General features: G+C 41.3%; 1 protein-coding gene across 1 annotated transcript in view; it reads left to right on the top strand.

The window, feature by feature from the left end:
• Positions 1–25,939, top strand: part of hmga2 (high mobility group AT-hook 2) — a 40,447-nt gene extending 14,508 nt beyond the window's left edge. The window contains exons 4-5 of the mRNA XM_049473342.1: positions 17,079–17,111; positions 23,975–25,939. Of these exons, the coding sequence (XP_049329299.1) occupies positions 17,079–17,111; positions 23,975–24,019 (78 nt within the window). The 3' untranslated portion in view covers positions 24,020–25,939. The remainder of the gene's footprint in view (positions 1–17,078; positions 17,112–23,974) is intronic.
• The last annotated feature ends 414 nt before the right edge of the window (positions 25,940–26,353 follow it).

Raw genomic sequence — 26,353 nt, 5'->3', positions numbered from 1 at the left:
TGAGTGAGTGAGTCAGAGGCAGAGTGCTGTAAAAGCATGACAGTGTCCTCTCCTACGGCCTGCGAATCCAAGGCCTACATTTGCAAATGCCATTTATCCAAGCGCTATGACGCACTCCAGGAATCGCCCATTAACTCGAGCAGTGCGGTCAGGGGCAGAGCACCAAGTTTGTTTTCTGTTTTTTTTCCCCCTACTCTCTTTTCTATGAATGGACTGAGCGAACATGTGTCCACTGGCCCTCGTCCTCATCTATGGGTCACTTTGTGTACCCTTGAAAGCCTGGTTTATGATCCGTTTGGTAGCCTAACTTGTCACACACGAAACTGGCACGGACCAGGAGTCTACCATAGCCACACGACTGCCTATGCACATACAGGGTGGACTTGTCAAGAGCCTTACCGTTCCTTTCCTGGATAAACAAGCCAGCTTTCTTCATTCAGCTACTGCTCGCCCTCCTGGAACTAATTATAGCATATCCTTTTTGGCTACAAGGGGCCACTGGAATGTTTTCCTTTGCCTCACCCCCCACTAACCATCCCCAGCCCCCCCTTAAATGGTTAATGGAAGAAGGTGGCTCTGGCCACCGGGAGGGAAAGAAAGTAGTGTTTATCCATATCTATCCCCAGAGGAAACCGAGAGCGTGCGTGTAATAAGTCTCGCCAGAGATTTAGAAAACATTTTGAAATGGAAAATCATAAGGAGACCCCCGCCAGCTGTTATTTTGCTGTCCGTACACTAGTCACTGTCCTCCCTTTGTAACAGGCTTCATTTTGTTTGGAGCACAGTTGAAGCTTCTCTAGCTGCTTCTCCAGGGAACTTTAAACATTAAATATCCTCCTTTTGAAAGGCCAGCGATAGAGTTGGGTTCAACTCAGATCTAGGCTGGTTGATGCACAAATCAATTTTGTTTTACAATCTCCAAGCAGAAATGTTAAGGACAGTTTGATGCACATAAAGGTACATAAAAAAGGAATATTTCATACAATTACTTTCGATTTTCTAATTTAAGTTCCTTTAATTGCAGACAATATGAACGCAGAATAGTTAAAGTTTTGTCCGGGCATAGGAATAAGATATCTTCAATACTGTTCAATAGTTCTGCAAATAAAGGTCAAAGTACATGTAAGAGAAGTTGGCTTTCTGAAGCAGTGTTAGTGCAGAACTTTCAGTGTTTTTATTGAACCACATTAGATGGATGTCTGCTGGTGTTTTTGGTCCTTGAAGAACTGACGTCACTGTCCACAGGTGGTGTGGATGTAGAGATGTTCCTAGCTGCCGTTGGAATTGCTCTCCCCCAGAGCGATAAGGAAAAGAGAGATAGGTCTGGCAAAGACCTTGGCAGGTTGATGCAACACAGAATGTTGACATGAAGGGATTCTCTCTTGTTGAACAACACGTTGCGCTTATCCCGTCCTGCAGATACCATCTCCAGAATGTGGTGTTAGCACCTACCTTTTCCCCGTATCGCCCTGAGTTACGAGGATACAGCAGATGTCCGTTCTGTTTCATGCTGAATTCTATTTGCTCTGAGATTTGTGTTTGGCTTGTTTAATGTTCAGAATCCTTCCTGCAGGAACTCCTGTTATGGATGGCATTCAGTCATTCAGTAAGTCCTATCTAACTCAGCACATGTGCTGCTAGGTAGATCTTCTAAAGCAGCCCAAGTGCCTGATTTACGGTTCCCCTCTTCCTTTTCCCAGTGTGCACCCTGCACAGGTGCTGAGATAGACGAGGTTGGCTGTGCCAAGCGGACGAGCTTTGCTGTTGGCAGGGTGGGGAAGATTGGAAGGGGGACTCTTTGTCCTCAAACAGCTAGCATTAATCAGTTGTGCACAGCAGTTCCCCTTTCACGCGGCCAACTGGCCGGTGTCCACCAAGTTTTATGCGTTTGGTTCCTCACCAAGCAAGGCCGAATACAGTAAAGAGAGGAGCTCTTTATCCTCTTTCTGTGCCGCTTGACCCCCTTCTCTCGCCAGCAGCCTCACAGTCGAGTCAGGTTTTTTTAGCGCTCTGCTCCTCGGCCGGTAACCCTGTCCATTTGTCGCCATGGAAAGGAATGGGTATGCAGGCAAAGACAATAGATTTATGCCTTGCTGTGTCTTCCCATAGAATTCGTTCCACAAGGGACACTGGAACAGGCAGAAGGCCAGGACAAACGCTGCAAGGCGAGGGGGCGTAAGGCAAAGACATCCACGTGCTTTAGTGCCAAGAATTCCTTTGATATGAGGTGGAAGACAAGATCCTGATTCATGGCCGATTCATTGCTCACTTCCCAGGTCTTTCGCTCCACTTCCCTCAGTTGGTTTCCTCAACTGTGTTTGGTGGACCGGATCGCCTCCTTGTTGCCCCTGAGTCAGCTGGCTCACATGACACATAAACTGGCCAAGGCAACACCTCTTGTACCCCCTAAACCAATAATGTCCTTTCTTGCTCACTTTAAACTGAGTCAGTAATGCTTATATTACTACTAGTCCTACTAGTCCACACCCAAGGGGATCCAGCTATTCTCGTTGGATTCTGGTTTCCTCAAATATTATTCCTCAAATGTTTGTGAGGCATGGGTCAGATAAAACTTTCCCATCCATGGTTCTTGTAGCCACAGTCCCATCTTGATTAGCTTAAGGTTTTCTTTTACACTTAACTTGTTTTTCTCTATGGCTAGGAGTGCACAATATTGACAAAAAACTCTGAACAGATGTCGCTGCTGGATGTCCCGATATTGATGTGCGATAAATTAGGATTAACTAAAATTGTTTAAGCTCCTCAAAGGTCTAATTTTTCCAAGGATAGGAAGATTGGTGTACATTCTCTACCTCCAGCCCTGTTATGTAATGAGAGAACACAGTCTGTAGCAATAAGATTACCCTCTGTTTGTGCAAATGGGTAATGCAGTTTGTCTTTGCTATTGAATTCAATGTGTTATCACAGCTCTTTCACTGCACTACAGTGTAATGTAACAGGTGTTATCATTCTGAATGCAATGATTCCCTTGCTCTAGAGTTGGTTACATTTAGGTATGGTTGAAAGAAATACTCTGGGACTCCAGGTCAGATTGTCTTTGGACAGTACTGGAGATCAGTTCACAATTCCAATTCAGATTAATGCTGTAGGAGTCTAGGAGTTCAGTGTTTGGGGGGGCCGTATGAGTCACTATAGACTTAACGCTAGCAAGACTGCGGTCCTACGCCTTTGGAAAAGGCAGCAGAATGAGTAAATGAATGAGTAGAGGGGGTGCAGTTGGCTGGGCAGTGGGGTGTAGAGGAAGTACTCTCCTCTCACACAAGGCTGTGCTGCTCTTGGCCATGGGACAAACAATGTTGGCAGGTGGTGAGGAGCGGAATCGGAGCTCAGGGAAACAGGAGGGAGAGTCTGGCAGTGGGGAAGGAGGGGGAGGCTGGGGTGGGGGATGAGCGCTGTGATTGGGAATCGTCCAACAGTCTCGGACTGTGGTGGGGAGGCTTGGAAAACCCTCAGCCTCTGCCAAAGTGTGAAAAGATTTTTTTCTACTCGTTTTTTTTCTTCTTTCCTTTCTTTTTTCTTCTTCTTCCCTCTTTTTTGTGCATGTGTAAAGGCTGGAAGAGGGTATTATGATGGGAATTTGGTGTCAAACATCAAAATCTTTTTATAGCTTCAGCAAGCCTCTCAGGCAAAATATTGAACTTGGCCCCCCGGGCTTTCTGGCCAGCGGATCCTGCAGTCAGCCGAGTGCCTGTGCTCTGCTCTATGACTCAGAGTGTGAATCAGTGGCTTTGCTGATGCTCTACACTCTCATTCTCTCTCTCTCTTTTTTCTCTTTTAGCTTCTTTTCATGTTTACACTCACAAGCTGAACGGGAAGGAAGAGCATGGTGTGCTGCTAGCCTTACTAACAAACATAAACAAACACCAATGTGGAAAGGATGTCACAGCGGGACGGTGTGTCGCGTCACTCACGTTTTGTTTACTATAGAGTCTACTATGTTTAAATGGTCTTTTTGGCTTGTGTAACTCTCCTCTAAGTGGTCATTCTTCATGGGGAGTCCAGGGAAATAATAAAGTGCCCTGTTATGTGATTAAAGCATGTTGCTGTTTATTTACACTGCATAGTCGGTTGATTTTTATTGGGTCAGTGTACCCTGCAAAAATATCAAGCAAGAGTGTTGGGATGTCATGGCAGGTTCTTGCAAAGAAACAGCAGATTACTTTGTAGTTTGTACCGGCTTATGCCCCTCTTCTTAAATGAGTCAGACAGTAGACATTTTTACTACATTCCCATTATTCTCCTCAACCCCTCTCTCTTTTCCTTTGTCGCTTCCCACTTCCTGCTCTGGCTTCAGAGCCTAAAATCTTGCCAACAGGGTCACTGTTGGAAGCATAAGTTCCTTGATGAGCTTTTAGGGGTACTACAATTTAAAACTGTGAAGCTACCGCATGCAGGTTAAAAATTGTGTTACAAATGTTAAAAATGTTGTGTGTCTAAAGGCCAATATTTTGGTTTCAAACCTAAAGGCCAATGTATACTTCTGCGTTGAACCTATGGCGTAGCCTACGTGTATCCAGTGAGAGTGCGCTATGCAGCAAAGTGCGTTTATACTTCTGCATGCGAGTATCAGCAGCTCTTCATTGCTCTGCAGTCAAGCTACAGTGTAGGGTACGTGGCCACACAGGCTACGGCGTAGGTTCGATGCTGAGGTATAACTTCACCTTAAGCCATGGTCTACGTGTAGTCGTGTACTGTTGCCTGACGCACACCTTCCCAAAATCTACCCGTTAAACCTTGTGTTCTTGAGTTTAAACTGCAGAGAAATGCACACACATAAACTCACAAGTAAAAACACTAAAAACACTATATACCACTTGTGCAGGCTATGCTTTATTCTCTGCTTTGACTTAAAGTATAACTCAGCCTTTAGGCTTAAGAGGGAGGAAAGACCCAGAAATGAAGCGGAAAATAGAACAAAATGTCAATTGCAACAACTAATAAACCATCGAGGTCGCAGCGCAGGGTCACAGTTTTACATACTTAGATGCGTTCCACAGCTGGTTTATCATCTGCGAGCAACAGAAGAGCACTCACCTAATCAAGCTCTAACCGCCAGACCGTTCAGAGAGGTGTTGACATGAGAAAGAGGAAGAGAGGAAGGGAAAGAGATGGCAGGGGGTAGCGGGTGTGTTTGGAAGAGCAGGGAAAGGTATGTGGCGAGTATTATTGATGGTAAGGCCTCTACTCAAGCCATGGCCTCTATCAGGCCCAGGCCCCACATGCGCTGCCTCTGTTTCCTGCAGGGTGGGGGTTCGGGGGAGGTTACGGCTGGGTCGACACAGGGCTGCAGTGAATTCCTTCACTGATGTCTTTCACCGAGAGGCTGGACACGTTCCGAATGTTTCCATGTGAGGGTGCGTAGAAAAAGCTCGCAGCTATCCAGTGTCCTAAATGTGGACCAAAAACAGATGTGACATGTATTTAAAGTTATTGCAAACTGAGGTTCAGCATGTGTGCCATATATACACTGACATGCCACATACCAGTAGTATCATGTCCCATGACTTTTGTCATGTCCTACGGAAGCTAAAGAACTCTTCACTGACCTGCAGGATATGCATGTAGGGTCTCCTGGATTGGGCATGGATCTTTTTCAGATTTCAGATTGCTTGTTTTTATTTTTTTTCGTATGGACAATTCTTGCCATTGAGGATTGAGGAGCTCACGCCTTCTTGTCATGAGCACATTGGCCAGTGTTAAACCTTGAGCACATTGGCCAGTGTTAAAATGAGGAAATGAAGTCAGCATAGAGCTGTAGCCACGCATTTGAGATTTGTGCTCAATTTCACACTCTCTTGTGGAGGATCTTTAAAGCAGAAGAACCCCCCTCTGCAGCCCTCCAGCCCGTCCCAAAACGGATACAAGGACACGCTCACATGAGGGCTGTCAATTTGCCACAGATAACTAGCGTGATTAATGTGTGGAAAGATCGAGTTCACATCCATTACAGTCCGGAGACTGTACACAGAGTGATCAGGCAAACAAAAGAAGGGGGCTTCCACCAGAGAAGTGCCGCTAGGGACGTATATTTACTCACAGTGCCGGAGGAAAAGAGTGAAATAAACACTGAGGAGAACATCAGCCACTGGCCTGGGCTGTCAACACCAATCTGCACACCGGAGCTCTACGTCTCTGTTTAGGTTGGTGGGTTCATCTTTGGGAGAGCAGCCTGTGTGCTGCGCTTCATGGTTTACAAGATCATATTGTATGTAGGACATGGTGGAGATAAATACACATTGCGTTGATAAATAGTTTATCTGCCTTTTTGCTTGAACCTTTTCCATCCAGCCTTCTGCTGTTTTTGAATCCTCAGACTAAATAATGGACATTCATGCCATTAGAGCAGTTTTGCCACTACGATTAGGATACAGGAAGTGCATTGTTCCAAGCAATACAGGTTAATCCACAACATCTGCATTGTTTGGCTTACTATATGGTGAGCTGACAGCTTCGTATGGATTCCTTCCCACACGGCTCTTTCTTACGCCTGGAAGAAACCACAACTGCATCTTATAGTTCCAAGAAATACACTCTCTCCTATATGGTATGTGTGGATAAATGCCTATGAATAACTTAAGCAGCTATCAATAATAATAAAGAGTTTGTGGTTGCAGAGGAGAGAGTGAGAGAGTCTGAGAAAAGAAATCACCTATGAACTTGACCGCTTTCTTTCTTTCATCATCAAAATGCTGGGATGTTTAGTAAAACCAAAAACGGGACCAAAAGAGTGGAAACTATAAAAGTATGTTTCTGATTCTCCATATCGTCCCTTAAGACCTACTAAAGTACTAACGTAGTTCCCATCGCAGACCCTCAAGACAAGAAAAACTCAAACTCAAAAGTGGTGTGGAACAGAACTAAAACCTGAATTATAGCGCTGCCCCCCCGACCCCTCTCCCTTCTCTTCCCCTCTCCTTTGAGAAACTCTGGGAACTGATTTCACTTCAAACAGCAGAGGCTCCTAAACGGAGCAGATCCAATTTGTCTGCGCCTTTCTTTCCCTCCAGAACACCCCCCCTCAACCAAAAAAAAAAGAGAAAAAAAAACGTCCCAACAAAAGGCTGCTTGTCCTGCCAGGAATTTTCCACATTCCTCGCTCTGGCAGACATTTTTCTCCTCTACAAAGGGCCCTTCGGCAAATTCTCCCTAATCGCTGGGTTTAGGCCGGGGCTGATAGGTGCCATTCATAGCACTGTTTGGTAGGAAAGAGTAGGTGATTGGGAGACCAAGATGAGAGCACTGGGAGGTACTGTAGGGATGGAGGTTGTGGGGTTTGGGGGGGAAATTTGGGTACTGGTTGAAGAATCCTTTCAGGATCAGCACAACCAGTCAGCGGAGGCATTCCAGTAGAGATCACAAAGCCGAAGTTGTGGCCCTGCACCCTGGAGATGTCTGGCTCCTTTTCCCCACTTCCACCTCCAGTTTAACAGAACATGTGGCCTTTATTCGCAGGAGTGGTGGGGGCGGGGGGGGGGGGAGGGGCGGGGCGCAGCAGTTACTGGGTGGCTCGTCTGTGGGGTCTGCCTGTAGTGAGGGAGTCCTTGGATAAGTTTGCCTCATCAAATCAGGCAGAGTGTTTTTTATTTTTCCTGTCTTTGTGGAATTCTTGTCAGCAGCCCTAAGGAGACTACATTCGAGAATAGCTTTTTTTGCGCAAACACAAACCATGTGTTCGCAGTTTAACTTTAAAGTGAACGTGAGCCGTGCTCTTGTGCTCTAGACTTTCCCCTCTATTTTACTAGCAAGGTAAAATGAAAATGTCTTGTGGGCATGAGTGTTCCTTTGGCCTTCGACTTTGAAAAAATGCCTCAAAAAAGTGTATGGTGCAACACTTTTAGGATGCATAATTTATGCTCATTTTTAAGCATGCCAAGGCATTTAGAAATAAAAAAAATAAAGGAATAAACAGAGATCAGTAGAAGATCTGTAGGACAGACCACTTTTATTGTAATTTACTGAGTTGAAAACAGCTTGTTTAGCTGGTTTTGAAGCCTTAAACGAAGGACAGGTTCTTCTTGGAGGCATCTTGCTTGGTCACTTGGACATTAACAGAACTTTGTACTGGAGTCTAGTAGGACATGGTACCCTGACAAATCCTGGCAGGGGAGCATCTGGTACAATTTATAGAAACATTTTGCTGGGTAATGTGGCTCATGGGAGAAAGGGGCTTGTCAGATGTGGATGCAGGATCAAGAACAAGTAACAAGGTCATGCCACCACCTTGTTACTTCCATCAATTGGGAAGAAATCTTCAAAATCTCAGAAGAACTTACGGTGTGAATAAATAGACATCAGAAGGCCAAAACAATAAGAAAGGAATTGACTGTTTTAAACTGTTTAAATTTTTGCCCTCATTGCATGACATCAAGACAAGAGTCCAGAAATCATAAGCAGACGTCCAAGAAGAAATCCATTTTGCCAGCTTCTGCACCGGTGAAGTCATAAGAGGAATAAGGGGGTTTCCCCAAAGCGGCCAGCTTCCAGTAAATCCCACACGGCACACAAAATAGATCTTGTTATATATGCCATGTTCTGTAGGCACAAACCTTTTCCTTTCCTCCTGCTTGAAGCAAGCCTTTCCACTGTCTCAGCACGCTCTGCTCTGGAGCTGCTAAGACATGCAACTGCATGCTTCAAGACTGATGTCCCAGGTACTTGTGCCAGAAGCCACCTTCCAACCATTACATAATTTATTTTCTTTGCACAACTTCTGCCCCGTATTCTTCTTTAATGAACTCTTCTTGCTTCATGGAACTTTTAAACAAAGGTCAACTCTGGGTGCCCGTGAGGCAGCAAGACCTTCATGCTATTATCCAATGAGCGTCTGACTGGAGAGAACACACAGAGAGCAAGACAAGATTTTACAAGAAAAATGACTTTGAAATTCTTTGAAATCCAGGAGGCATGAATCATGGCTTCTGCATTTAGGAATGAAGAGCTGCTGCTTCAAAAGAAGGGGAAGAGCAGAGAAGTGTGAAAAACAGTAGCTCTTGTTTTTTTCTACAAGCTGGTATTGAAGGAACCCAGAACAATCCACTAGAACAAGACCAAGGTTGCTGTGTTGGTTTTCTTCGCTAGCAAAGCAACACCCACGCATCTCGCGGCTGGAAAAGGTTCACGCCTGTCTCATCAGTTGGCAGGCGATGGAGGGGGGTACAAACTGATTACTCTGTGTTGTCAGAACTTGAAAAGAGGCCGACAGTCCAGACAAGACTTAACTGGCTGTCGAAGAGCTTGCTTATCTCGTTATCTTTTATTGCTTGGCAAACCTAAATGCTTCCCAGAGAACTGTGAAGGAGTTGTTGACCATAACAAAGCAGGGTGTCCACTGGAGCTGGAGCCCACTGAGCTTTTCCGTAGAGAAAAGCTGTTGCACGGCAGGCTTTAGCATGGAATGAGCACCGGTGCCATGGTTTTCTTTTCCTTTTCTTTTCCCTCTTTTCCCCCGATAGCATTCTTTGATGTTATCATTCCTAAGCACGGTGTGTGTGCGAGTGTGTGTGTGTGTGTGTCTCAGTCTTCCTCCAGGCGGTTGTTGCAAGGCATGCGTAACACTGTAGGCTGAGAAACCATTCACTGTAGCACTTATTTCCAATGCAGCAGGTTGTGGCAAGCCGTTTGGTATTGGGGAGAATCTTGAGAACTCACATTAACTGCTGTAAAATTCAGTTGTTCTTGAGGAATTTTGTCCATTATATCTAGGAATGCACTGAATATTTGAGAATTGACATTATTCAGTGGTCGGCTAATTAATGAAATGATAAATGACTGTTTTTTTTTTCAGTGTTTTCTCTCATGAATGAATGGAGGATTTTTTAAGCAGCACTCCATCCGCTTTCCTGCCCACCGGCAGCACTCAGTGTGCTGCTGTGCACAGAGTAGAGAGTGAGGGAGAGCCAGAAGAAAGCTGACAAATGGCAGCTTTAAGTTTATTTTCACAGTCTAATCAGACAAATTAGACATGAAATAATGAACTCAACATACTGACCACTTTTCATATTAGTTTACTACATCTTTACAAACTGAAAGACATCTTTTCCAGCTGAAAACTATGAGCTGTACATGGCTAAGACATGTACATGTACTGTACTGTACATGGCTAAGATGTTAGCTGAGCCAAATTATCCCTATATAGATATTAGTAAAGGTTAAAGGTTCAATCTGTAGTTTTTACCTGTAGTTTTTTTTGAGTTTGCTTTTTCTTTAAAAAAAGTATGACAAAAGATATTGAGGCCATGAAATGTATTCAATGGTTTAAAAAGTGGCAAAATAAATAAAACCTGCAGAAAACCATGGCCATTTTTTGCATAAAAGGTTAATTTCAGTTAATATCTAATTATATCCTCATATGTCCTGAAACAAAGGGCACTGTGTATAAAAATCATTTGATATTGCGATTAAAGATATTTAAACACTGCATGTGTATTGATACTCAATGGAGTTTTAGTCTGTCTAGTATCATTAGGACTATTGGTAATGGTGGCCCCTGCTTTCTATACACACTAATATTGTGCATAGAGTGGCAAATGTTCATGTACCCAGAAATAATATTTGAGTACTTGCACTGTTCTCAGCAAGGGCGTAGGAGCGGTTTTGATATTGGGGGGGACACTTTTGCTAATGCACCAAAGCCCATATAGTTTCTTAGAACAACATTTAAGGAATTACTTTTAATCACAAATAATCCCTTTTTCTGTACTCTGTTTATTATTAGTTACATCCAAGTAAAGGTGACTTTACAACCACCATGTTACTCCACATTACATTTAAACAAATATGCGTGAAATGTCTGAATTATATACATATATGACAAAAACTGATCAGTTATCATCTGCGCTTTTAGTTGTTTCTACTGAAAGCACTTCTTATGATGGTGTCCTTTTTTGAAAAAAGAATGTAACTTTACGTTTCATAGAGATTTTTGACAGAAGTTAATATAAATATTAGACTAAAGAAAAAAACATTTGGTTTCACCTGGAATCCCTCTATTTACTCAGGATTTAGTCTTACTGTGAACTACAAATAAACAGAAGTCAGGTTAGAGCAGTGTTTCTCAACCCTGTTCCTACACATTCTACTGCATATCCCCACTGACATACATAATGAAAAGGATTTAAACAGGTAAACTCAGTAAAGGACTGTTTATTAGCTAATCAGTTGGACCTGGTAGAAAACACACAATTTTAGGGCAGAGATCAGGGTTAATAAACTGCTTTAAACTACCAACATAAAGTACTGTACTAAATTCTGACTATCCACTACATCTGGCTTCTAGCTAACTATTTTTTTAGTTTACTATAGCTTACAGTAAGTCCTGCAATCCTAAATTAATAAACACAATTTGAAAATGAAATAGTGATTAGCTGATCAGGGCAAGCTGAACATAACATATATGTTTTTTTTTAAGCCTTGACTCCCTGTCTAGCTAATTCCAAAGTTAAGCTAACTGACTAACACAGCTGCAGTTTATTATCACACGGTGGGTTTAATCTGTGTGTTTTGATTTGGAGAGTCTTTTTAACCAGCTATCAGAAATAATCTCAACACAGGCCACATGGTAAACTCCGTTACCTCTTAGAAAAATCGCCGTACGTTATATCCAGATTTACTTCAACACCAGCTGATGCTGGACACCGCTTCTAAATCTCACAGCGAGGGGGAGGGGCTTCTCCTCCACCAGCACGCTAACTCTTCTCGCAAGACCAGCGAGCTGATTGGCTGTTTCTCCTGAAAGGCGGGACTTTCTCCCTGAACCGGCACCGTGATTGGTTTCCCAGCGCTTAGCGGTCGGTCTCTTCATTAACAGTACGACTGAGCTGAGCAAAACTATTTCATTTTTGGGGGGGACAAATCCACCTGTTTTTAATATTGGGTGGGACATGTCCCACCCATCCCCCCCGGTTCCTACGCCAATGGTTCTCAGGCTGGCATTAAAGTTTAATGGCTGTTCCTGGGCTCTCCAAGAAGCAATTCTGCTCACTTACAGACACAAGCATTTACATTAGACAAATGTTCACCTACTGAAAGGAAAGGCTGTTAAAATTTAACAGTGTAAATGGTCTGGCATACCTTCGTTTAACAAGCCACATCTTTTACACAGGCTCTAATATAAAAAATATTTCTGCGAATATGTATTTCGGTGCAGTGGTATAATCCATAAAAAGCATAGGAAGGTGTTTTAAATAGCAAGAAAGTATAGATGTCATGTAAATGTGTGTTTTTTAGTCAATGTCTCTTATTTTTTTAGAACCAGACATGAGTATACACTATATTGACTATATTGACAAAAGTAACAGAACACCTGCTTTCTACTGAAAACAAAAGTATTAATATTGAGATTATTGTTTTTGTTGGAGTAAATGTCTTCAGTGACCCCCAGCTGATCCACAACTCCCAAACTCATCCCAAATGTTTTGAAGGGAGTGACATTATTCCAGACAAACCAAGTCTCCCTGAAGCTGCGGGAGTCTCCCGCATTTCGGTAGTGGCTCCCTGATGCCTGCGAGTCACATATGATCTCCCGGAATTCAGAATGAGTGCCCCAAACGCGCACACAGGCCACAGACCTTTTTTTCTCTAATCGCGTGTGGGAAACAGAGAGGGTTCTGATTGGCCTGTTCTCTGCAAAGAGTCTGTGAGACAGCCAATCAGTTTTTAGTGTGGGCGGGCAGTGTTTTTCCCCCCTCCCGGACGGGATTTGTTCAGTGAGTGAGAGAAAGCAGATCATAGCGGAGGCAATATTAATAATTATTGTAATATGATATGAAATGTTTTTGATGTTGTGCAATTTTTTGTGATATTGTAAATGTCAATTTTTGTCAAATAAAGGCTTTTTTTCCCAAAAAATAAAAAAAAGGAAAGCAGAGGCAGGGCCTTCCAAAAAGGAAAAAGATAAAACTCATTTCACCTCTGAATACTCTAAATTTAATTTTAAAAAAAGTTAAATGAATTAATATAAAAGTAAAGTTTCGTTATCCTTTGGTGTGTGTGCAAGTTTTTTTTTTTTGGCGGGGGTGGGGGATGGGGGGGGGGTTACCTCCCTGAAATCAACTTTTGCAACTTGGGATGTCTGTTATTCTGTAGAACACATATAGATGCACTGCTCCACAGCTTAATACTGGTTGGGCTTTATATATAAACCTCTAGCCCACACCTGGTATTAGGCATGGTGCCATGTTTATGATTGCAATATTCTATTGGAAGTACTTTTTTGCAGTGACTAGAGAAGCTGTGTGTGTGCATTTGTAATGTGTAAAACTTAAAGTACCTAAAAGAAGCATTCGCCTTACTGTATCTTACTACCAGGGATCATGACTGATCATGACTTTGCTGCAGAGCAAAGTTCCATGAGCCCTTTTTCCAGGGAGCAGCAAAGGCCGCCGGCCATGTTAAGAGCCGACACAGATTAAGCTGGTTAAACGACAGCAGCACATTTTCTCACAAGATAATTAGCTTTTATCTCCCACATGTTATTTCCCCTTTGATCAGTGAGCGTGGTTTCCTCCAGTTAAACGGCAGGTCCCATTATCAGTTGGTGGGGGTGTAGAGCTGTTAAAGGGGAAATGTGTTGAGCATTTATTGACCAGCACTTGATGGGATGCCTTTCTGTGGGTTTGTTTGCGTCTTCTTTAATGGCATACTTTGGATTTTGCCATTTTAAGGAGGAGAGCAAGGCCCTCCTGTTAATCAGAACAGTTCCCACAGAAACATTTGATTAAGATATTTGGAATCAGCTTTAGTAAGTAGGTGAATCTCTGTACAATTCCCCCAAAGTTACAATATATTTAGCAAAAAGTGTCTTTTTGGATGCGTTTTTGACAGGATCAAAATAATAATCCTACAAATTTCATCAAAGATGTTTCTAACACGCAGTAATGCAGCAGGATGTGCTATTTAGCTTAAGCCTAGTAAACTCTATTATGATACTATTATTGTATTATTCAAGAATTTCCCCCCGGGGATCAATAAAGTATCTATCTATCTATCTATCTATCTATCTATCTATCTATCTATCTATCTATCTATCTATCTATCTATCTATCTATCTATCTATCTATCTATCTATCTATCTATCTATCTATCTATCTATCTATCTATCTATCTATCTATCTATCTATCTATCTATCTATCTATCTATCTATCTATCTTGTATTTACTGTCTGTTGTCTGCTGTACTTGCTGTAATTGTCAGTGCACCATATGCCTTGTATTTGCACCAGTGTCCCATGTTCTTTATTTTATACTGCACAGATTTTATCCTAACAGAGTTTTGTTGTTCTGAAAAACTTGTTATTAGTTTGAAGTATTATGATTAATTATTAGTTTAGTATTGACAATAAAGCTGATTAAAATGTATAATTATTTTTCAAGGATTAAAATATTGTGATACTTCGATATACTGAGATTTTTTTCATTTCTTATGTTCTCATAAAATCAGGCAAGAAATTGCATATGCCCTGTATTTTGTGGATGTTCTCACAGTCTGACAGCATTTGATACGGGCACGTCTGCTGGAGAATGGCAGTTATATTGATTTGTATTGCATTATCTCCAGAGGAAGTGTATGTGGAGGGCTCTCCAAAGATAGGTGGGTGGCAGAGAGGGAGAATAAGGGGGACCGGGTGCATTCCTGCTCAGGGGTTGGGTTTCAATGACGATGGGGTGGCTGCCTCCGGCACTCCTTCGGCCGAACTCCTGCTTCTCTGGGAACATACCACTGGTTCCTTCGGCACTGGCCGCACACAGTGCATATGTGCGGGGGGAGTACAGGGAAGGGGGCCCGGGGTCGGCCGGCCCCGCCCAGACCCACGTCTTAACACAGCGCCCAGAAGTGATTCGGAGTGTCAGCTCCAAGCAACTTCAAAGTGAAGCCTCAGCCTTGTGAAAGACAATGCTGAGATTTCCCCTTTTGTGCGGCTGGGGGTGGGGGGGGGGGGGGGGAGTGGGGTGAGAGGGGCTGGAATCTGAAAGGGGAAGGGGTGGAGGGAATGTCCTGAGCCATAGAAAAAGGGGGCCTCTCTACCTATAGAGCTCTGGTTTCAGAACTCCATTCCACAGCCAGTGATGGGGAAGAGGGCTAAACTCACTTTACTTTACATGGATGGCTTTGCTGCTGCCATGTTCTTAGAGGTGTTAAAATGTAAAACTGGGTAAAGACTTTTTCTTTTTTTTCGTTTTGAGGCCTTCAACTTCATGCAATTCCATTTAAATAGCCACAACTGGACTGTTTTTTAAGTTCTGATATTCTAATCAAATCATTCTAGCCTTAAAGAGAGGGAGGTCTTTTAAACATAAAAGATGTGCAAATGATTCCTTTTATTTATGGGACTCAGTTAAGCTGGGTGTAGCATAACAATTGCATGTTCAATTTCGGATCTACTGAAGACAAAAAATTAAAAGAAGACTGGGCAAAGGTCACGTTATTTGGCGATGTGTAGGCGTCCTGTGACATCTGTGCCATTGACTACCAACAAGAGATATCTTGCAGTTCAAGGAGTGGCAGATCACACTGCCGGAAGAAAGAGCAATGCAGGTATTAGATCACCCACAGGCCTTCATAGGCAGTTAACCTTGCATATAATCCACAGCTTTCGCCAACACAAAGGCACAGACACTGCCTGACTTGCCTGTCACTCAGTGACCGCCAGCCAAGTCACGCAAAGCTCTACCATCAGTGATGGTAGCAGAATAGAACTGTTTGCCAAGTGAAAGGTTGTTGTTACATCTCTGCTTGCAGCAAATTTCTTCAGACAGGTTTGGAGTTTTGTGCTCTTTTAACTAGGGTTGTACAATTATTCTTTTTTATGATAAACCCAGGACAGCCATATTAACCATATTTACTTGTGCTGGCAACCGAGAGAATGTGGTCTCCACCATTAAACCACCTGTACAATGAACACACAGTGAGCACATGTGCCTAGAGTGGTGGGCAATCATTGCTGTTGTGACCAGCCCAACAGTGACAGCTGGCAAAACCCTGGTTTTGAACCCACAACCCTCTCATTGAGCTTATTCGGAGCTCTAACCCGGAGGTACAATGAGGTAGAGTGAAGTAGAGACCCTGAGTGAATGAACATACCAAACCAAGTGATGAAAAACCTGTAAAGATGTTGAAGTTTAATTTTATTACATTTTGCATTGATGTTGACATATTTAACATCACTTTTTTTAGTCGATATTCCAACGCACACCTGCTTCTAACCAAGAGAACTGAATGTCGAACAGGATTTGTTTCATATACTTTCATATACTTTCATATACTTCGTGCAAGCAATCAGACAGGTGCCTAAACCACACTTGTTTGTGCCGATATCGGTCAGAACTGGCTGATGGTTCCCAGAGTGTTTCCGCCTGCTCCCCTGCATTGCGGAATGTGTGCATCGTTTTCCCAGTTTCTCTTTATCGCCACATCCACTCTTCTCCCAGGTCCATCCGGTGTTGACATTTGCTGTGTTACAGCCTGCTAGCATTCCAGCAGGAGCTGGCACAAAAAAACACCAGCTGTTCTCAACAATCTGGCATAGTGTGTGTGTGTATGTGTATGTGTGTGTGTGCTCTACGCAATGGCTGGTTTGAGTTGCAAACACAGGGAACTCTCAGGGCTTTTTTTTCTCCCCATCTCATTCTTGGAGAAGCAGAAGACTCCTCAGCTGTCAGGCCAGGGGTCTTAGAGCAACTTCCTGTGGGGTGGCAGTGCTTAGTGGGTGTGATGTAATGCTAGGAGGGCACAATCTGGGCTTTGTTCGCCGCCTCTCTCGCCCGCTGTGAAGGCGCTGCTGTGTTTCGGCCCTGTCCGCCTTCTAATGCTCTGCCCGTGCTGGTGCCCATTGTAAGTCCATTGAGGCTTTTGTGAGCTAAGGTCCTCAGTGTGGCTGGTGTGGTATCGATTTGTGTGGTTTTATCACCAGTGAGAGTTACGATGTTATACTGTCATGTGCTGTACATTCTTATGTCCAATGAAATTTGAATAGTCTCTATGGTGTTAGTAGTAGCTAGTAGTATAGAAGTGCAGAAATGGTACAGGTACTAACGTTGTTTTTCTTCTGTCTTTCTTACAGCCACAGCAAGTGGTCCAACAAAAGCCTGCTCAGGTACGTAACCTGGTGTTTTCTATTCTTTTATTGCTTCCTTTACCACATATACAATAACTTGAGTATCCATCCTAGACATGTACAAATATTCAATGAAAAGATACAGCGATATTAAATGAACACATTATTATACTGACACTGACAGTATTACTTGAAAAAGTCCTTGAATAGCAGCATGCTCACAGAATAGCTTGCAAAAGCTCACACCTGTATAAGTTGTGAGGTGTTATCTTTTGAGTGACATTGGTCAACACAATGCCATGATAAGGCAATTTAGAGTTGAATGGCGTCACATCAATGTCAAAAGTCAAGGGCGCAAAAATACCAGGTGAAAAAAATTTACCAGCGTGTTTTAACATTTTGTTGCTCTCTAGCTTCATTTTTCTCCTCTCAGGTTCTTTTTTTCCTCGCACGCTGTGTGAATTACCTGCAGCAGCAGTTTGTGCTCGACTTTTTGTGCTCGAGTTTTTTGCGCCCAAATTGGTTTTGACAGTTTGGTGTGGTTTTGACAGTTTGGGGGCGGGGCCAGGCTCGCCTACCTCAGTGAACGCTATTGGCTGATATCTCCAGGGTTCGTGATGGACCGCCTACCACCATGAGCCGGAGGAGGGCGGAGAAAGAAGGATGGCAGGAGAGTTAGCTATGCTAACATCCAAACAACCCGCTCTCTGGCACGCCGTCTCTCTTTCTCCGCCCTCTTCCAGCTTGTGGAACCCTGGAGATATCAGCCAATAGCGTTCGCTGAGGGAGGTGACCCTTGCCCCGCCCCCAAACTGTCAAACCATCCTTTTCAAAACTCGAATGCAAAAAACTCAGTCTAGCACAAACTGCTGCTGCAGATAATTCACAGAAAAATGAAGCTCGAGAGCAACATTTTCTTTAGTGCGCACAAAATTCCCTTTTTTTTTTTTGCTCGCTAGTTTGTGCATTTGTGCTCACGAGAAGTTAATTTACACACGCAAAATGTTAAAACACGCCGGTTAATTTTTTTTACCTGGTATTTTTGCGGCCCCGACTTTTGACATTGATGTGACGCTATAGAGTTAGAGCAAGGCCTAATATGGGTGGGTGACAGATAAACGGGATATTTTAAGTGCGAAATTGTGTGAGCACTTTATGATCCATTTCTCAATCAATCCACAGTGTCACATGTGTACTGGGAATACATCATAGCAGGTTGCCTGCATTCAGTTGCTTGTGTTTGCATGGGCAATTCTAGCCAGACACTGCCAGTCCCAATCATTACCACCCACTGTGCTGTCTTTTGTGGGTCATAATGATTGTGACTGGCAGTGTCTGGCTAGAATTTGAAAGAAATCATATTTACACTGAATTCAGGAGACCCCACACACATATTCTACAGGTCAGCGCAGGGTTCTAAAGCTTCCATTGGCATTTCAGTGTATAATTGTAGAAACTTGGAGTTTCACCAGAGATTTTTTTTTTGTAGAGGCACAGTAGATAGTAGTTGGTTTGATTTGCTAACACTGTAAGCAATCTCAGGTTATCAGCAATAAAAACTAAAAGGTAGCAAAAGCAGGAAAAGGCCACAGACCACAGCTGAAGATCATACTGAAGTTCACACAGGCCTGTGTGGGCTTGGCTCACTCATCGAAGGCACATGTGAGCAGTCCATATTTCAAAAGGTTTGCTATGATGCAGAATCCAGGTGTACACAGTCTATCAGGAAAGGATGTGGGGGCCCACTGTGTCTGTGAGTGTGTGTGTGTGTGTGTGTGTGTGTGTGTGAGAGAGAGTGTGTGTGTGTCAAGGTGGATCCATAGGAGAGGCACCCCAGTTCAGTTTTTCAAGGTTACAAAGATCGCAGTCTTTGAGGAGACAGCATAACTCTTGCCTGACGAGGGACCTGCATGGTGGATCTTTAGGGCTAATGTAAATCTTCCACTACTATGTGTGGAATCTCTGCTTTCTACCATCCCGTCCTCTTTATGTGCCCTCACAGATGGATATGCAATCTGTCCTGGTTTAGTTCAGAAGAAATGACTCTTTCCACATTTTAACAATAGATCCAGGTCTGTGGGAACTCTGCAAAGATTGGCTTGTATACAGCGTGCTTTGATAAGTCGTCTGTTGACGGATGAATATGTCGAAATAGATTAATCTAGATTTGTAGATTTTTGGTTTTAAGAACTGGCCAGGGACCTATATTTAACGTCTTTAACTGGATGATTCACAATATGTTTTTTTTCTGTTGATTAATTAACACTGTCCCTGTTTCCAATTAACAAATAAATGAAACTTGATGAAATTGATATTAATTTATAAAATTTAATTCAGACAAGATCACAGATTATAAAAAATAATAAAGATTTAGCTTAATAAATAAATGATTCAAACTTTTTTTATATATACAATATAATAGAGCCACCAATTTTGGGTGACAAAAAATGTATTTAAAATTTTTTTATAATTGTTAGATATTGCTTAACATTCTGAACTGATATATTTTTTCTGCATTTAAAACAAAATATTTATTATATTATATATTATATTATATTATATATATATATTATATATATTCCACTGAAAGTGGAAGAATCATGTGAACTAATGTGGGAAGGTTATACAGTATTACAGGATATATTGGTTACACAGTGTTATGTAGTTCTTGGGAGGTGCTTTCATCACTAAATACATATACAGTTAGGGTGTCTGTATTTATACTGGGTTTATTTTTGTTTTTTTTTATTCTGACATGATTTCAAAGCTTTGTTACAAAGAAACGTTTATGAAAATGTTGCTTTAAGTGTTACATCATTTTATTAAAAAAAAAAATGTAATTAAAACTGAAACAAATTCAAATCCCTGATTCTTGGACAATTATACACTTTTAGATAATTGTCAAATAAATGAAAGTAAATCCAAAGTAATTTTCCCATGTATATACAGTATATTTTTGGATACATAAAATATTAGAGTTGAACTAAAGGATATCAAACAATTCCAGCACGGATTGTACCAAGCGAGGCCGTGTAGTGTGGAAAGGGGAAAGGTACCTATGGAAAGTAATGAATAGGTAAGAAATTCTCTCCCCCTCTCTCCCTCTGTTCGCTCGTGCGGACCAGTTTGCGGTGGGAATGCATAACTGCGGCCTGATTTGTTGCTGTGTGGGAACGCACGGGAGCTCCAGCCTGCAAAATGTTGCTGACGCTCGCTCTTACACACACACACACAAACACACACATACACACACACACACACACACACACATTCTGCGGCAGGAATGGCCACCGTTTGACCTTTCATTCTCTCTAGTAAAACATCCTAATTGACTTTAGAAACATGCCCGGTCACAAGCTTTCCCCTGATCACACACCAGCCTTGGAGGAGGTGGAGAAAGAGCTTTCCAGCAGGAATATATACCATAGGTTTTACTACTGTTTCTACAGCTTTTTCATTTGACTTTTTATTTATTCCAAGTCAGTTTGGAGCATTTCAATTGCTGAATTCATCATGGATCATTCATAACTGCTCATACCATAGACTGTGCTGACACACTGGCCTATAAACCTATTTGAAGGATTCCACTAAAAGGCAGTCCAGAGAACACAGACCATCATAAAGAACACTAACTTGGTCACACAGCCTTTCTTTATTTCTATTTTTCATTTTAAATGTTACTTTTTAAAGTTTTAATTCAATTATATATATAAATACAAATTAAATAAAAATAAAATTAACATTTATTTTTATTCTATAAACTACAGACAACATTTCTCCCAAATTCCAAATGAAAAAATATTGTCATTTAGAGCATTTATTTGCAGAAAATGAGAAATGGCTGAAATAACAAAAAAGATGTAGAGCTTTCAGACCTCAAATAATGCAAAGAAAACAAGTTCATATTCATAAAGTTTTAAGAGTTCAGAAATCAATATTTGGTGGAATAACCCTTATGCATGTTCTCCTCCACCAGTCTTACACACTGCTTTTTGGATAGCTTTATGCCTTTACTCCTGGTGCAAAAATTTCAAGCAGTTCAGTTTAGTTTGATGGCTTGTGATCATTTGTCTTCCTCTTGATTCCTCTTCCAGAGGTTTTTAATTTGGTAAAATCAAAGAAACTCATCTGTTTAAGTGGTCTCTTATTTCTTTCCAGAGCTGTATATATAAGTTCACACTACATGACCTTGGGCTCCATCAGATCTTTGTACATTTTAAACTATACAACTTGTTGTTTTATAATCAGGAGACTTTTTGCACAATACACAAATGATCAGTGCCAGCTAACAGATACAATCTGAAATCAATGTGTACATTAGTGTGCATTAATGGTCTTACACTTTTGCACGTTTGAAAGTTAGACACACTTGTACACTAACTGGAAAACCGCATGGATGAATACTGGTACATGTTAGTCTGATCTGCTCTGATCTGGTGGCCATGGACTGGAGCAAAAAGTATTTTAGGGAGGGGTCTGTCCCATATGATTCAAGTATTTTTTTTCTCTCCCCTGGGTTTAGTTAGTTTTCACAGCTGAAGTGTCTGATTGGTCTAATTAATGATTGGAGGTTGGTTTATATAATATAGACAGCTTTTTTGCTATGGTCCTTCCTATGAATGGAAGTGGTGCGGTGACTTGGGAAAGGAAGAAGGTTATAAATTGTGTCAGTTAGTCTCCCCATATAAAATGAACCCATGTGGAAAATGAAATCCATTTCGTTCAGAGAAATGTCAAGAGCGGCCGTGTATCCCCTCTCTTTTTACTCCTGCTCTCTCTCTCTCTCTCTTTCTCTCACACACTTTCTCACTCATTCGTTCTCAATGGTGGTCATCTCGGCGGCAGCTGGGGAATGTTGAATGTTGAATTTTGAAGGGGAAAAAATACTGAGGAAAAAAAATTAAACCAAAACAGTGAGGAACTGTATGGCTCAGTGCAGACAAAAGCCTGGTGGGCTTCTCTTTTGGTGCAAAGACTTTAAAGGAACCTTGGATGCTGGAAATTCACATTTCACAAATTAGGCTTGTACGCTGTCTGTCCAAATAGTTTGCAGCTCAACGCCCTTTTTGGGTTCCAATATGGAGTTTACAACATTGTAGCCCATTGGGGTTTGCCCGGTGGGGAACAAGGGCCAGAATCCAGCACGGTTTGCTGATTCCCCAGCTCCTGCACACTTACTAAACCTGGCAATTAATGGTTGAGTTGCATCAAGTGTGCCTGTGCAGGAAAAGCTCAAAATTCTTCAGGAATTTGGCCCTCCAAGACTGGAAATCCCCATCCTTGCTCTAGGCCACTCCTTAATACGCTCTAAATTTTTGCTCTATCACTGTGTGTTGTGCTTTAAGCTGAAGTTAAAAATATAGGTCTATCTAAAGCTTGGCATTGGTTAAGTTAATGCGAAAGCATCCCATTATACCTGCATTTTTCATGGTGCCTCTAAAGCCTAGAACAAAATCGATTATTTTAGGTACAAGTTACAATAAAAATTGTAGTTTAAATATGAAATGTTGTAATTATACAAGAAACACTTAAACTTCTGTTATTAAAAAGTGTTTACATTATATACACTTAACACAAGAGTTAAATTCTTCTTTAATATAATTGATTGTAGCTTAGTTAATTGCTTCCTATCTCTATACAGATTAGGAATGACCACTTTACTCAAATGTTTACATCTGGCTAAAACCTTACGTGGTTCCAGAACATTAATGAGGCTTTGAAAGCCATCGTTTTTAACAACACTTTATGAACATATATACTGACATTATAGTTACATAAAACAAAAACTTAACATGCTTCATAAGTATCGGTACTGCACTGTCCTGTCTTTTAAATTGTCTCGTCTTTTGTATTTATTGTATTTATTGTAATTTAGTGTTATAGTTTCATGTTGCACACTAGTTCATCGTCACTCCTGCACTTTATGTTGTCTATTGCTTGGTGTTCCATGTTGCACCATGGTTCCGGAGGAACATAGTTTCATTACACTGTGTACCTGTACTCAGATGTAATGACAATAAAAGCCCCTTGACTTGACTTGATAAATTTCTTATTTGTTTGCGAATAAAAGTGTGAAATTTACACAGACCCACTAGTTCAGATGTGATATCTTATAAGCAAAGTGATAATACATACACAACAAGCAAAAATAATTATGTAGAGAGAGAAAATTTAAAGGAAAAAAAGTCGGTCAGACCGGAGTTCAGCCTCCCGGCCGTTATAAAAGCCTCTTCCTCTGCCAGAAATCGTGTTCATCGCTGGGGACAAAATCACTGAATTAGTAACAGCGCTTCATAGAGAACACAATCATAATTCCACTATTTACACATTAAATCACGGAGTTACAGGTTAATCTGCAGTTATTCCATCTAACAGTGTGCCAGCTGCGTGTAAGACTAGGAAACCCGGCTAAAGGGGGATTAGCTTAACCGGTGAAACGGCTATCTCGCTAAGCTAACAGTGGATTCAGCCGGTCAGGTCTTACCTTTAAAATAAAGTACAGGCGAAAATAACACTGGAAAACAACTTAAAACATTGTTAAATGGGCTAATTCTAAAGATCGATTCGGGTTTATATGAATCGATATCGGATCATTCAAATGAAGAATTAATTTTTTTTAAACACACCCGCAAGTTTTTTTTCCAGATCATATTAAATTGTTTCTGGTCATATTCTATACAAAGTGGACTAAGTAGCTACCTATGCTAAAGAAAGGAGTGCTGGTTGGACCAAACATAGCATGCTAACTTGTATATCTAAAGAAGAGGAGCTGCGTTTCTGGTTGAAGGAGCTAAAATTAAAACATCTAGGATATTTTGTGCAGCCCTGCTGGAAACGCTGTGTGTTGCTGAGTGTGTATGAGATGACAGTAACTGACAGGAGGTGATTTTTGTGTTTTGTAGGAAGAGGAGGAGGAGGAGGAGGCGGGGTCGCCAGAGGAGGACTAAAGAACCACAGCATTTTACCTCTACCTCATCCAGCTGTCAGCTCTTTCCAAGGGAAAAGACTGCCTTGACCACTTATTGTTGACTTTCCACTCTCATTTAAATCGATCATTTTTCATTTGTTGATTTTGTTAGATTTATCATTTTCGATCGATTTTTTTTTTGTTTGTTTGTTTTTATTTCACATTTGTTTGTTTGGATTGATTTTATTTTTGTGATGATCACACACACAACCTCAGAGCACAAACCCGGGGAGGAAACAAAGAAACGTAAAAACAAACAAACCAAACACGAAATATCGATGATAATTATAGTCACGATGCTTTTGTCCACCTCCACGTTTTGAAACTGCTGTAGACCAGAGGTACAGGGGTCAGCCGCAAAGGATGTGCTGCTGTCGCTCCTGAGATATACAGAAATACACACACACACACACACACACACTGACTCTTACGTTAACTGACTGATTTTCCAGGCTACATTGGCGAAGGAGAAAGTCAAACTGTCTGGTTTTGTCATTCAAAAGTCCAGACCGTGCTGATGTTCCTATAGATTTCAGGTGGAATCTTAAACAGACACACAGAAAAAACCCTCTCACTACAGTGTCTCACCACCAAACACAGAGAATAAAAATGACCACTGTAGTTTTTTTCTGGCTCAGTTCTTTTCAGTTCTCTAATAGCAGGGACCCGTTATATCAGCAGTCAATATATATGCTAATATAAAAATGTTAAAAGAAATAAGAAAAAAGAAAGCCTATAGCATGCTTATGCTGCTTAGAACACTAGTAAATGGACTCCTTTTGAGTCCTGTTTCAAAAAGGCTAATTTACAGAATTCATAGATCTAGTCAACATTTCCTGAATGGCAGCATTTATAATACTTCACTACACTTATGTAAACCTATGAGAACCGACCTACACTATTTCCTCAACAGTGATTCCAAATGTACCAAAATAGTGTCTGGTTAAGAAGTTTCCTAAATCCCTAATGAGCCATAATAATATACCCCACTCTTTTTGCTAAAATAATCAACAAAAATCCCCAAAACAAACAAGTAACGAAAAATGAATACATTTTTATTATAGTGATCTAATTAAAAGTGATATAACTGGCCATTTGTTAAGCTCTGCTCTCCCTACTGTTGCTTGGTCTGGCAAGATTTCACATTTGGCATGACAGCTGTAAACTTTACATGGTAAATTTAGTATAAAGTATAAGCAAGTCTACATAAGTTGCTTTTCTAATTGCTAATTGCTCTAAATAGGGTAAAAAATACAGTAAAAATGTAACAAATATTCAAATGCTCTTAGCTAAGCACATTTGCTAGTTTAAATTTACTAATTTAGCAACCTACTTTGCAGCAGTTGGATATGTTCTTTGTAATGTTTGAGGGCTTTTATTGGTATTACCACGTTATATCCAAATCTGGAATTAAAATTTGGAAATAATTAAAAATTATTTAAACATGGCATATTATAAAGCTCTGAAAGCTTCCAGGAATTATAACAGTGAAGAACTGTTATAATAGCTGCTAAAACAATTGGCTTCCACTAACATTTATGCTGTTAAATCTGTGGTCCCTCTCTGTCTTTGGTGGTGAGTTTTTAAAAACAAGACACAACATTCTCTCGTGAACCGTTAGCCATGATTCTGCGAGCCGCGATTCTCCAACAGTACTAAAGAACAATTTATGCATCTACTGTACATACTTTCATAACTACGGCATCCTCGCAACCATCTTACATGTACATAAATGTTTTTATTGAGTTTCTTTTTGGGCTTTTTTTTTTTGTTTTAGTTTTTTTTTAAGACATAGCTTTAAGATGATGATTTCAATTAAAGGGAAGTACAGTCTATCAACTCATTCTGACTCAAGAACTGAACCTCAAGAGAAATGAAAAAAAAAAAAAAAAAGAACACACAGGAAACAAAACCACACTATACCTCAAGACACACGAGATACCTAAACCGCAGTGATGGCGTGACCTTGGAAGACTGCGTGTGCGCACTGTCGCCGATGCAATATATCTCCTCACCGTTTTCAAAGCTACCTCCGATTTCTTCACCCAGCAAACCAGCTCGTGAGACACACGCTGCTATAAAACTACTCAATATCAAAGCAGGGGGACGGCAGTGAGTGCCAACGTCGTTAAGAGGAAAGAAAAAAGATAGACAAACCAAATGTTCGCTAAAAAAAAAAAAAAGAAAATCTCTGCGAACGATCTGTGAGTCTGTGAGTCGGGCAGGTGACGACTGAAATCCGAGGTGTGTTTGTATTCTGTGTTGAACTCATCAAGCAGCTAAGGGAATAAGTACTGTTTTGATATTGTTTGTT

This window comes from Astyanax mexicanus, chromosome 2 (assembly GCF_023375975.1).
Source record: "Astyanax mexicanus isolate ESR-SI-001 chromosome 2, AstMex3_surface, whole genome shotgun sequence".
Classification (NCBI taxonomy): domain Eukaryota; kingdom Metazoa; phylum Chordata; class Actinopteri; order Characiformes; family Acestrorhamphidae; genus Astyanax; species Astyanax mexicanus.
The sequence above is the reverse complement of the archived record's forward strand: the minus strand, read 5'-3'. Positions and strand labels throughout refer to the sequence as shown.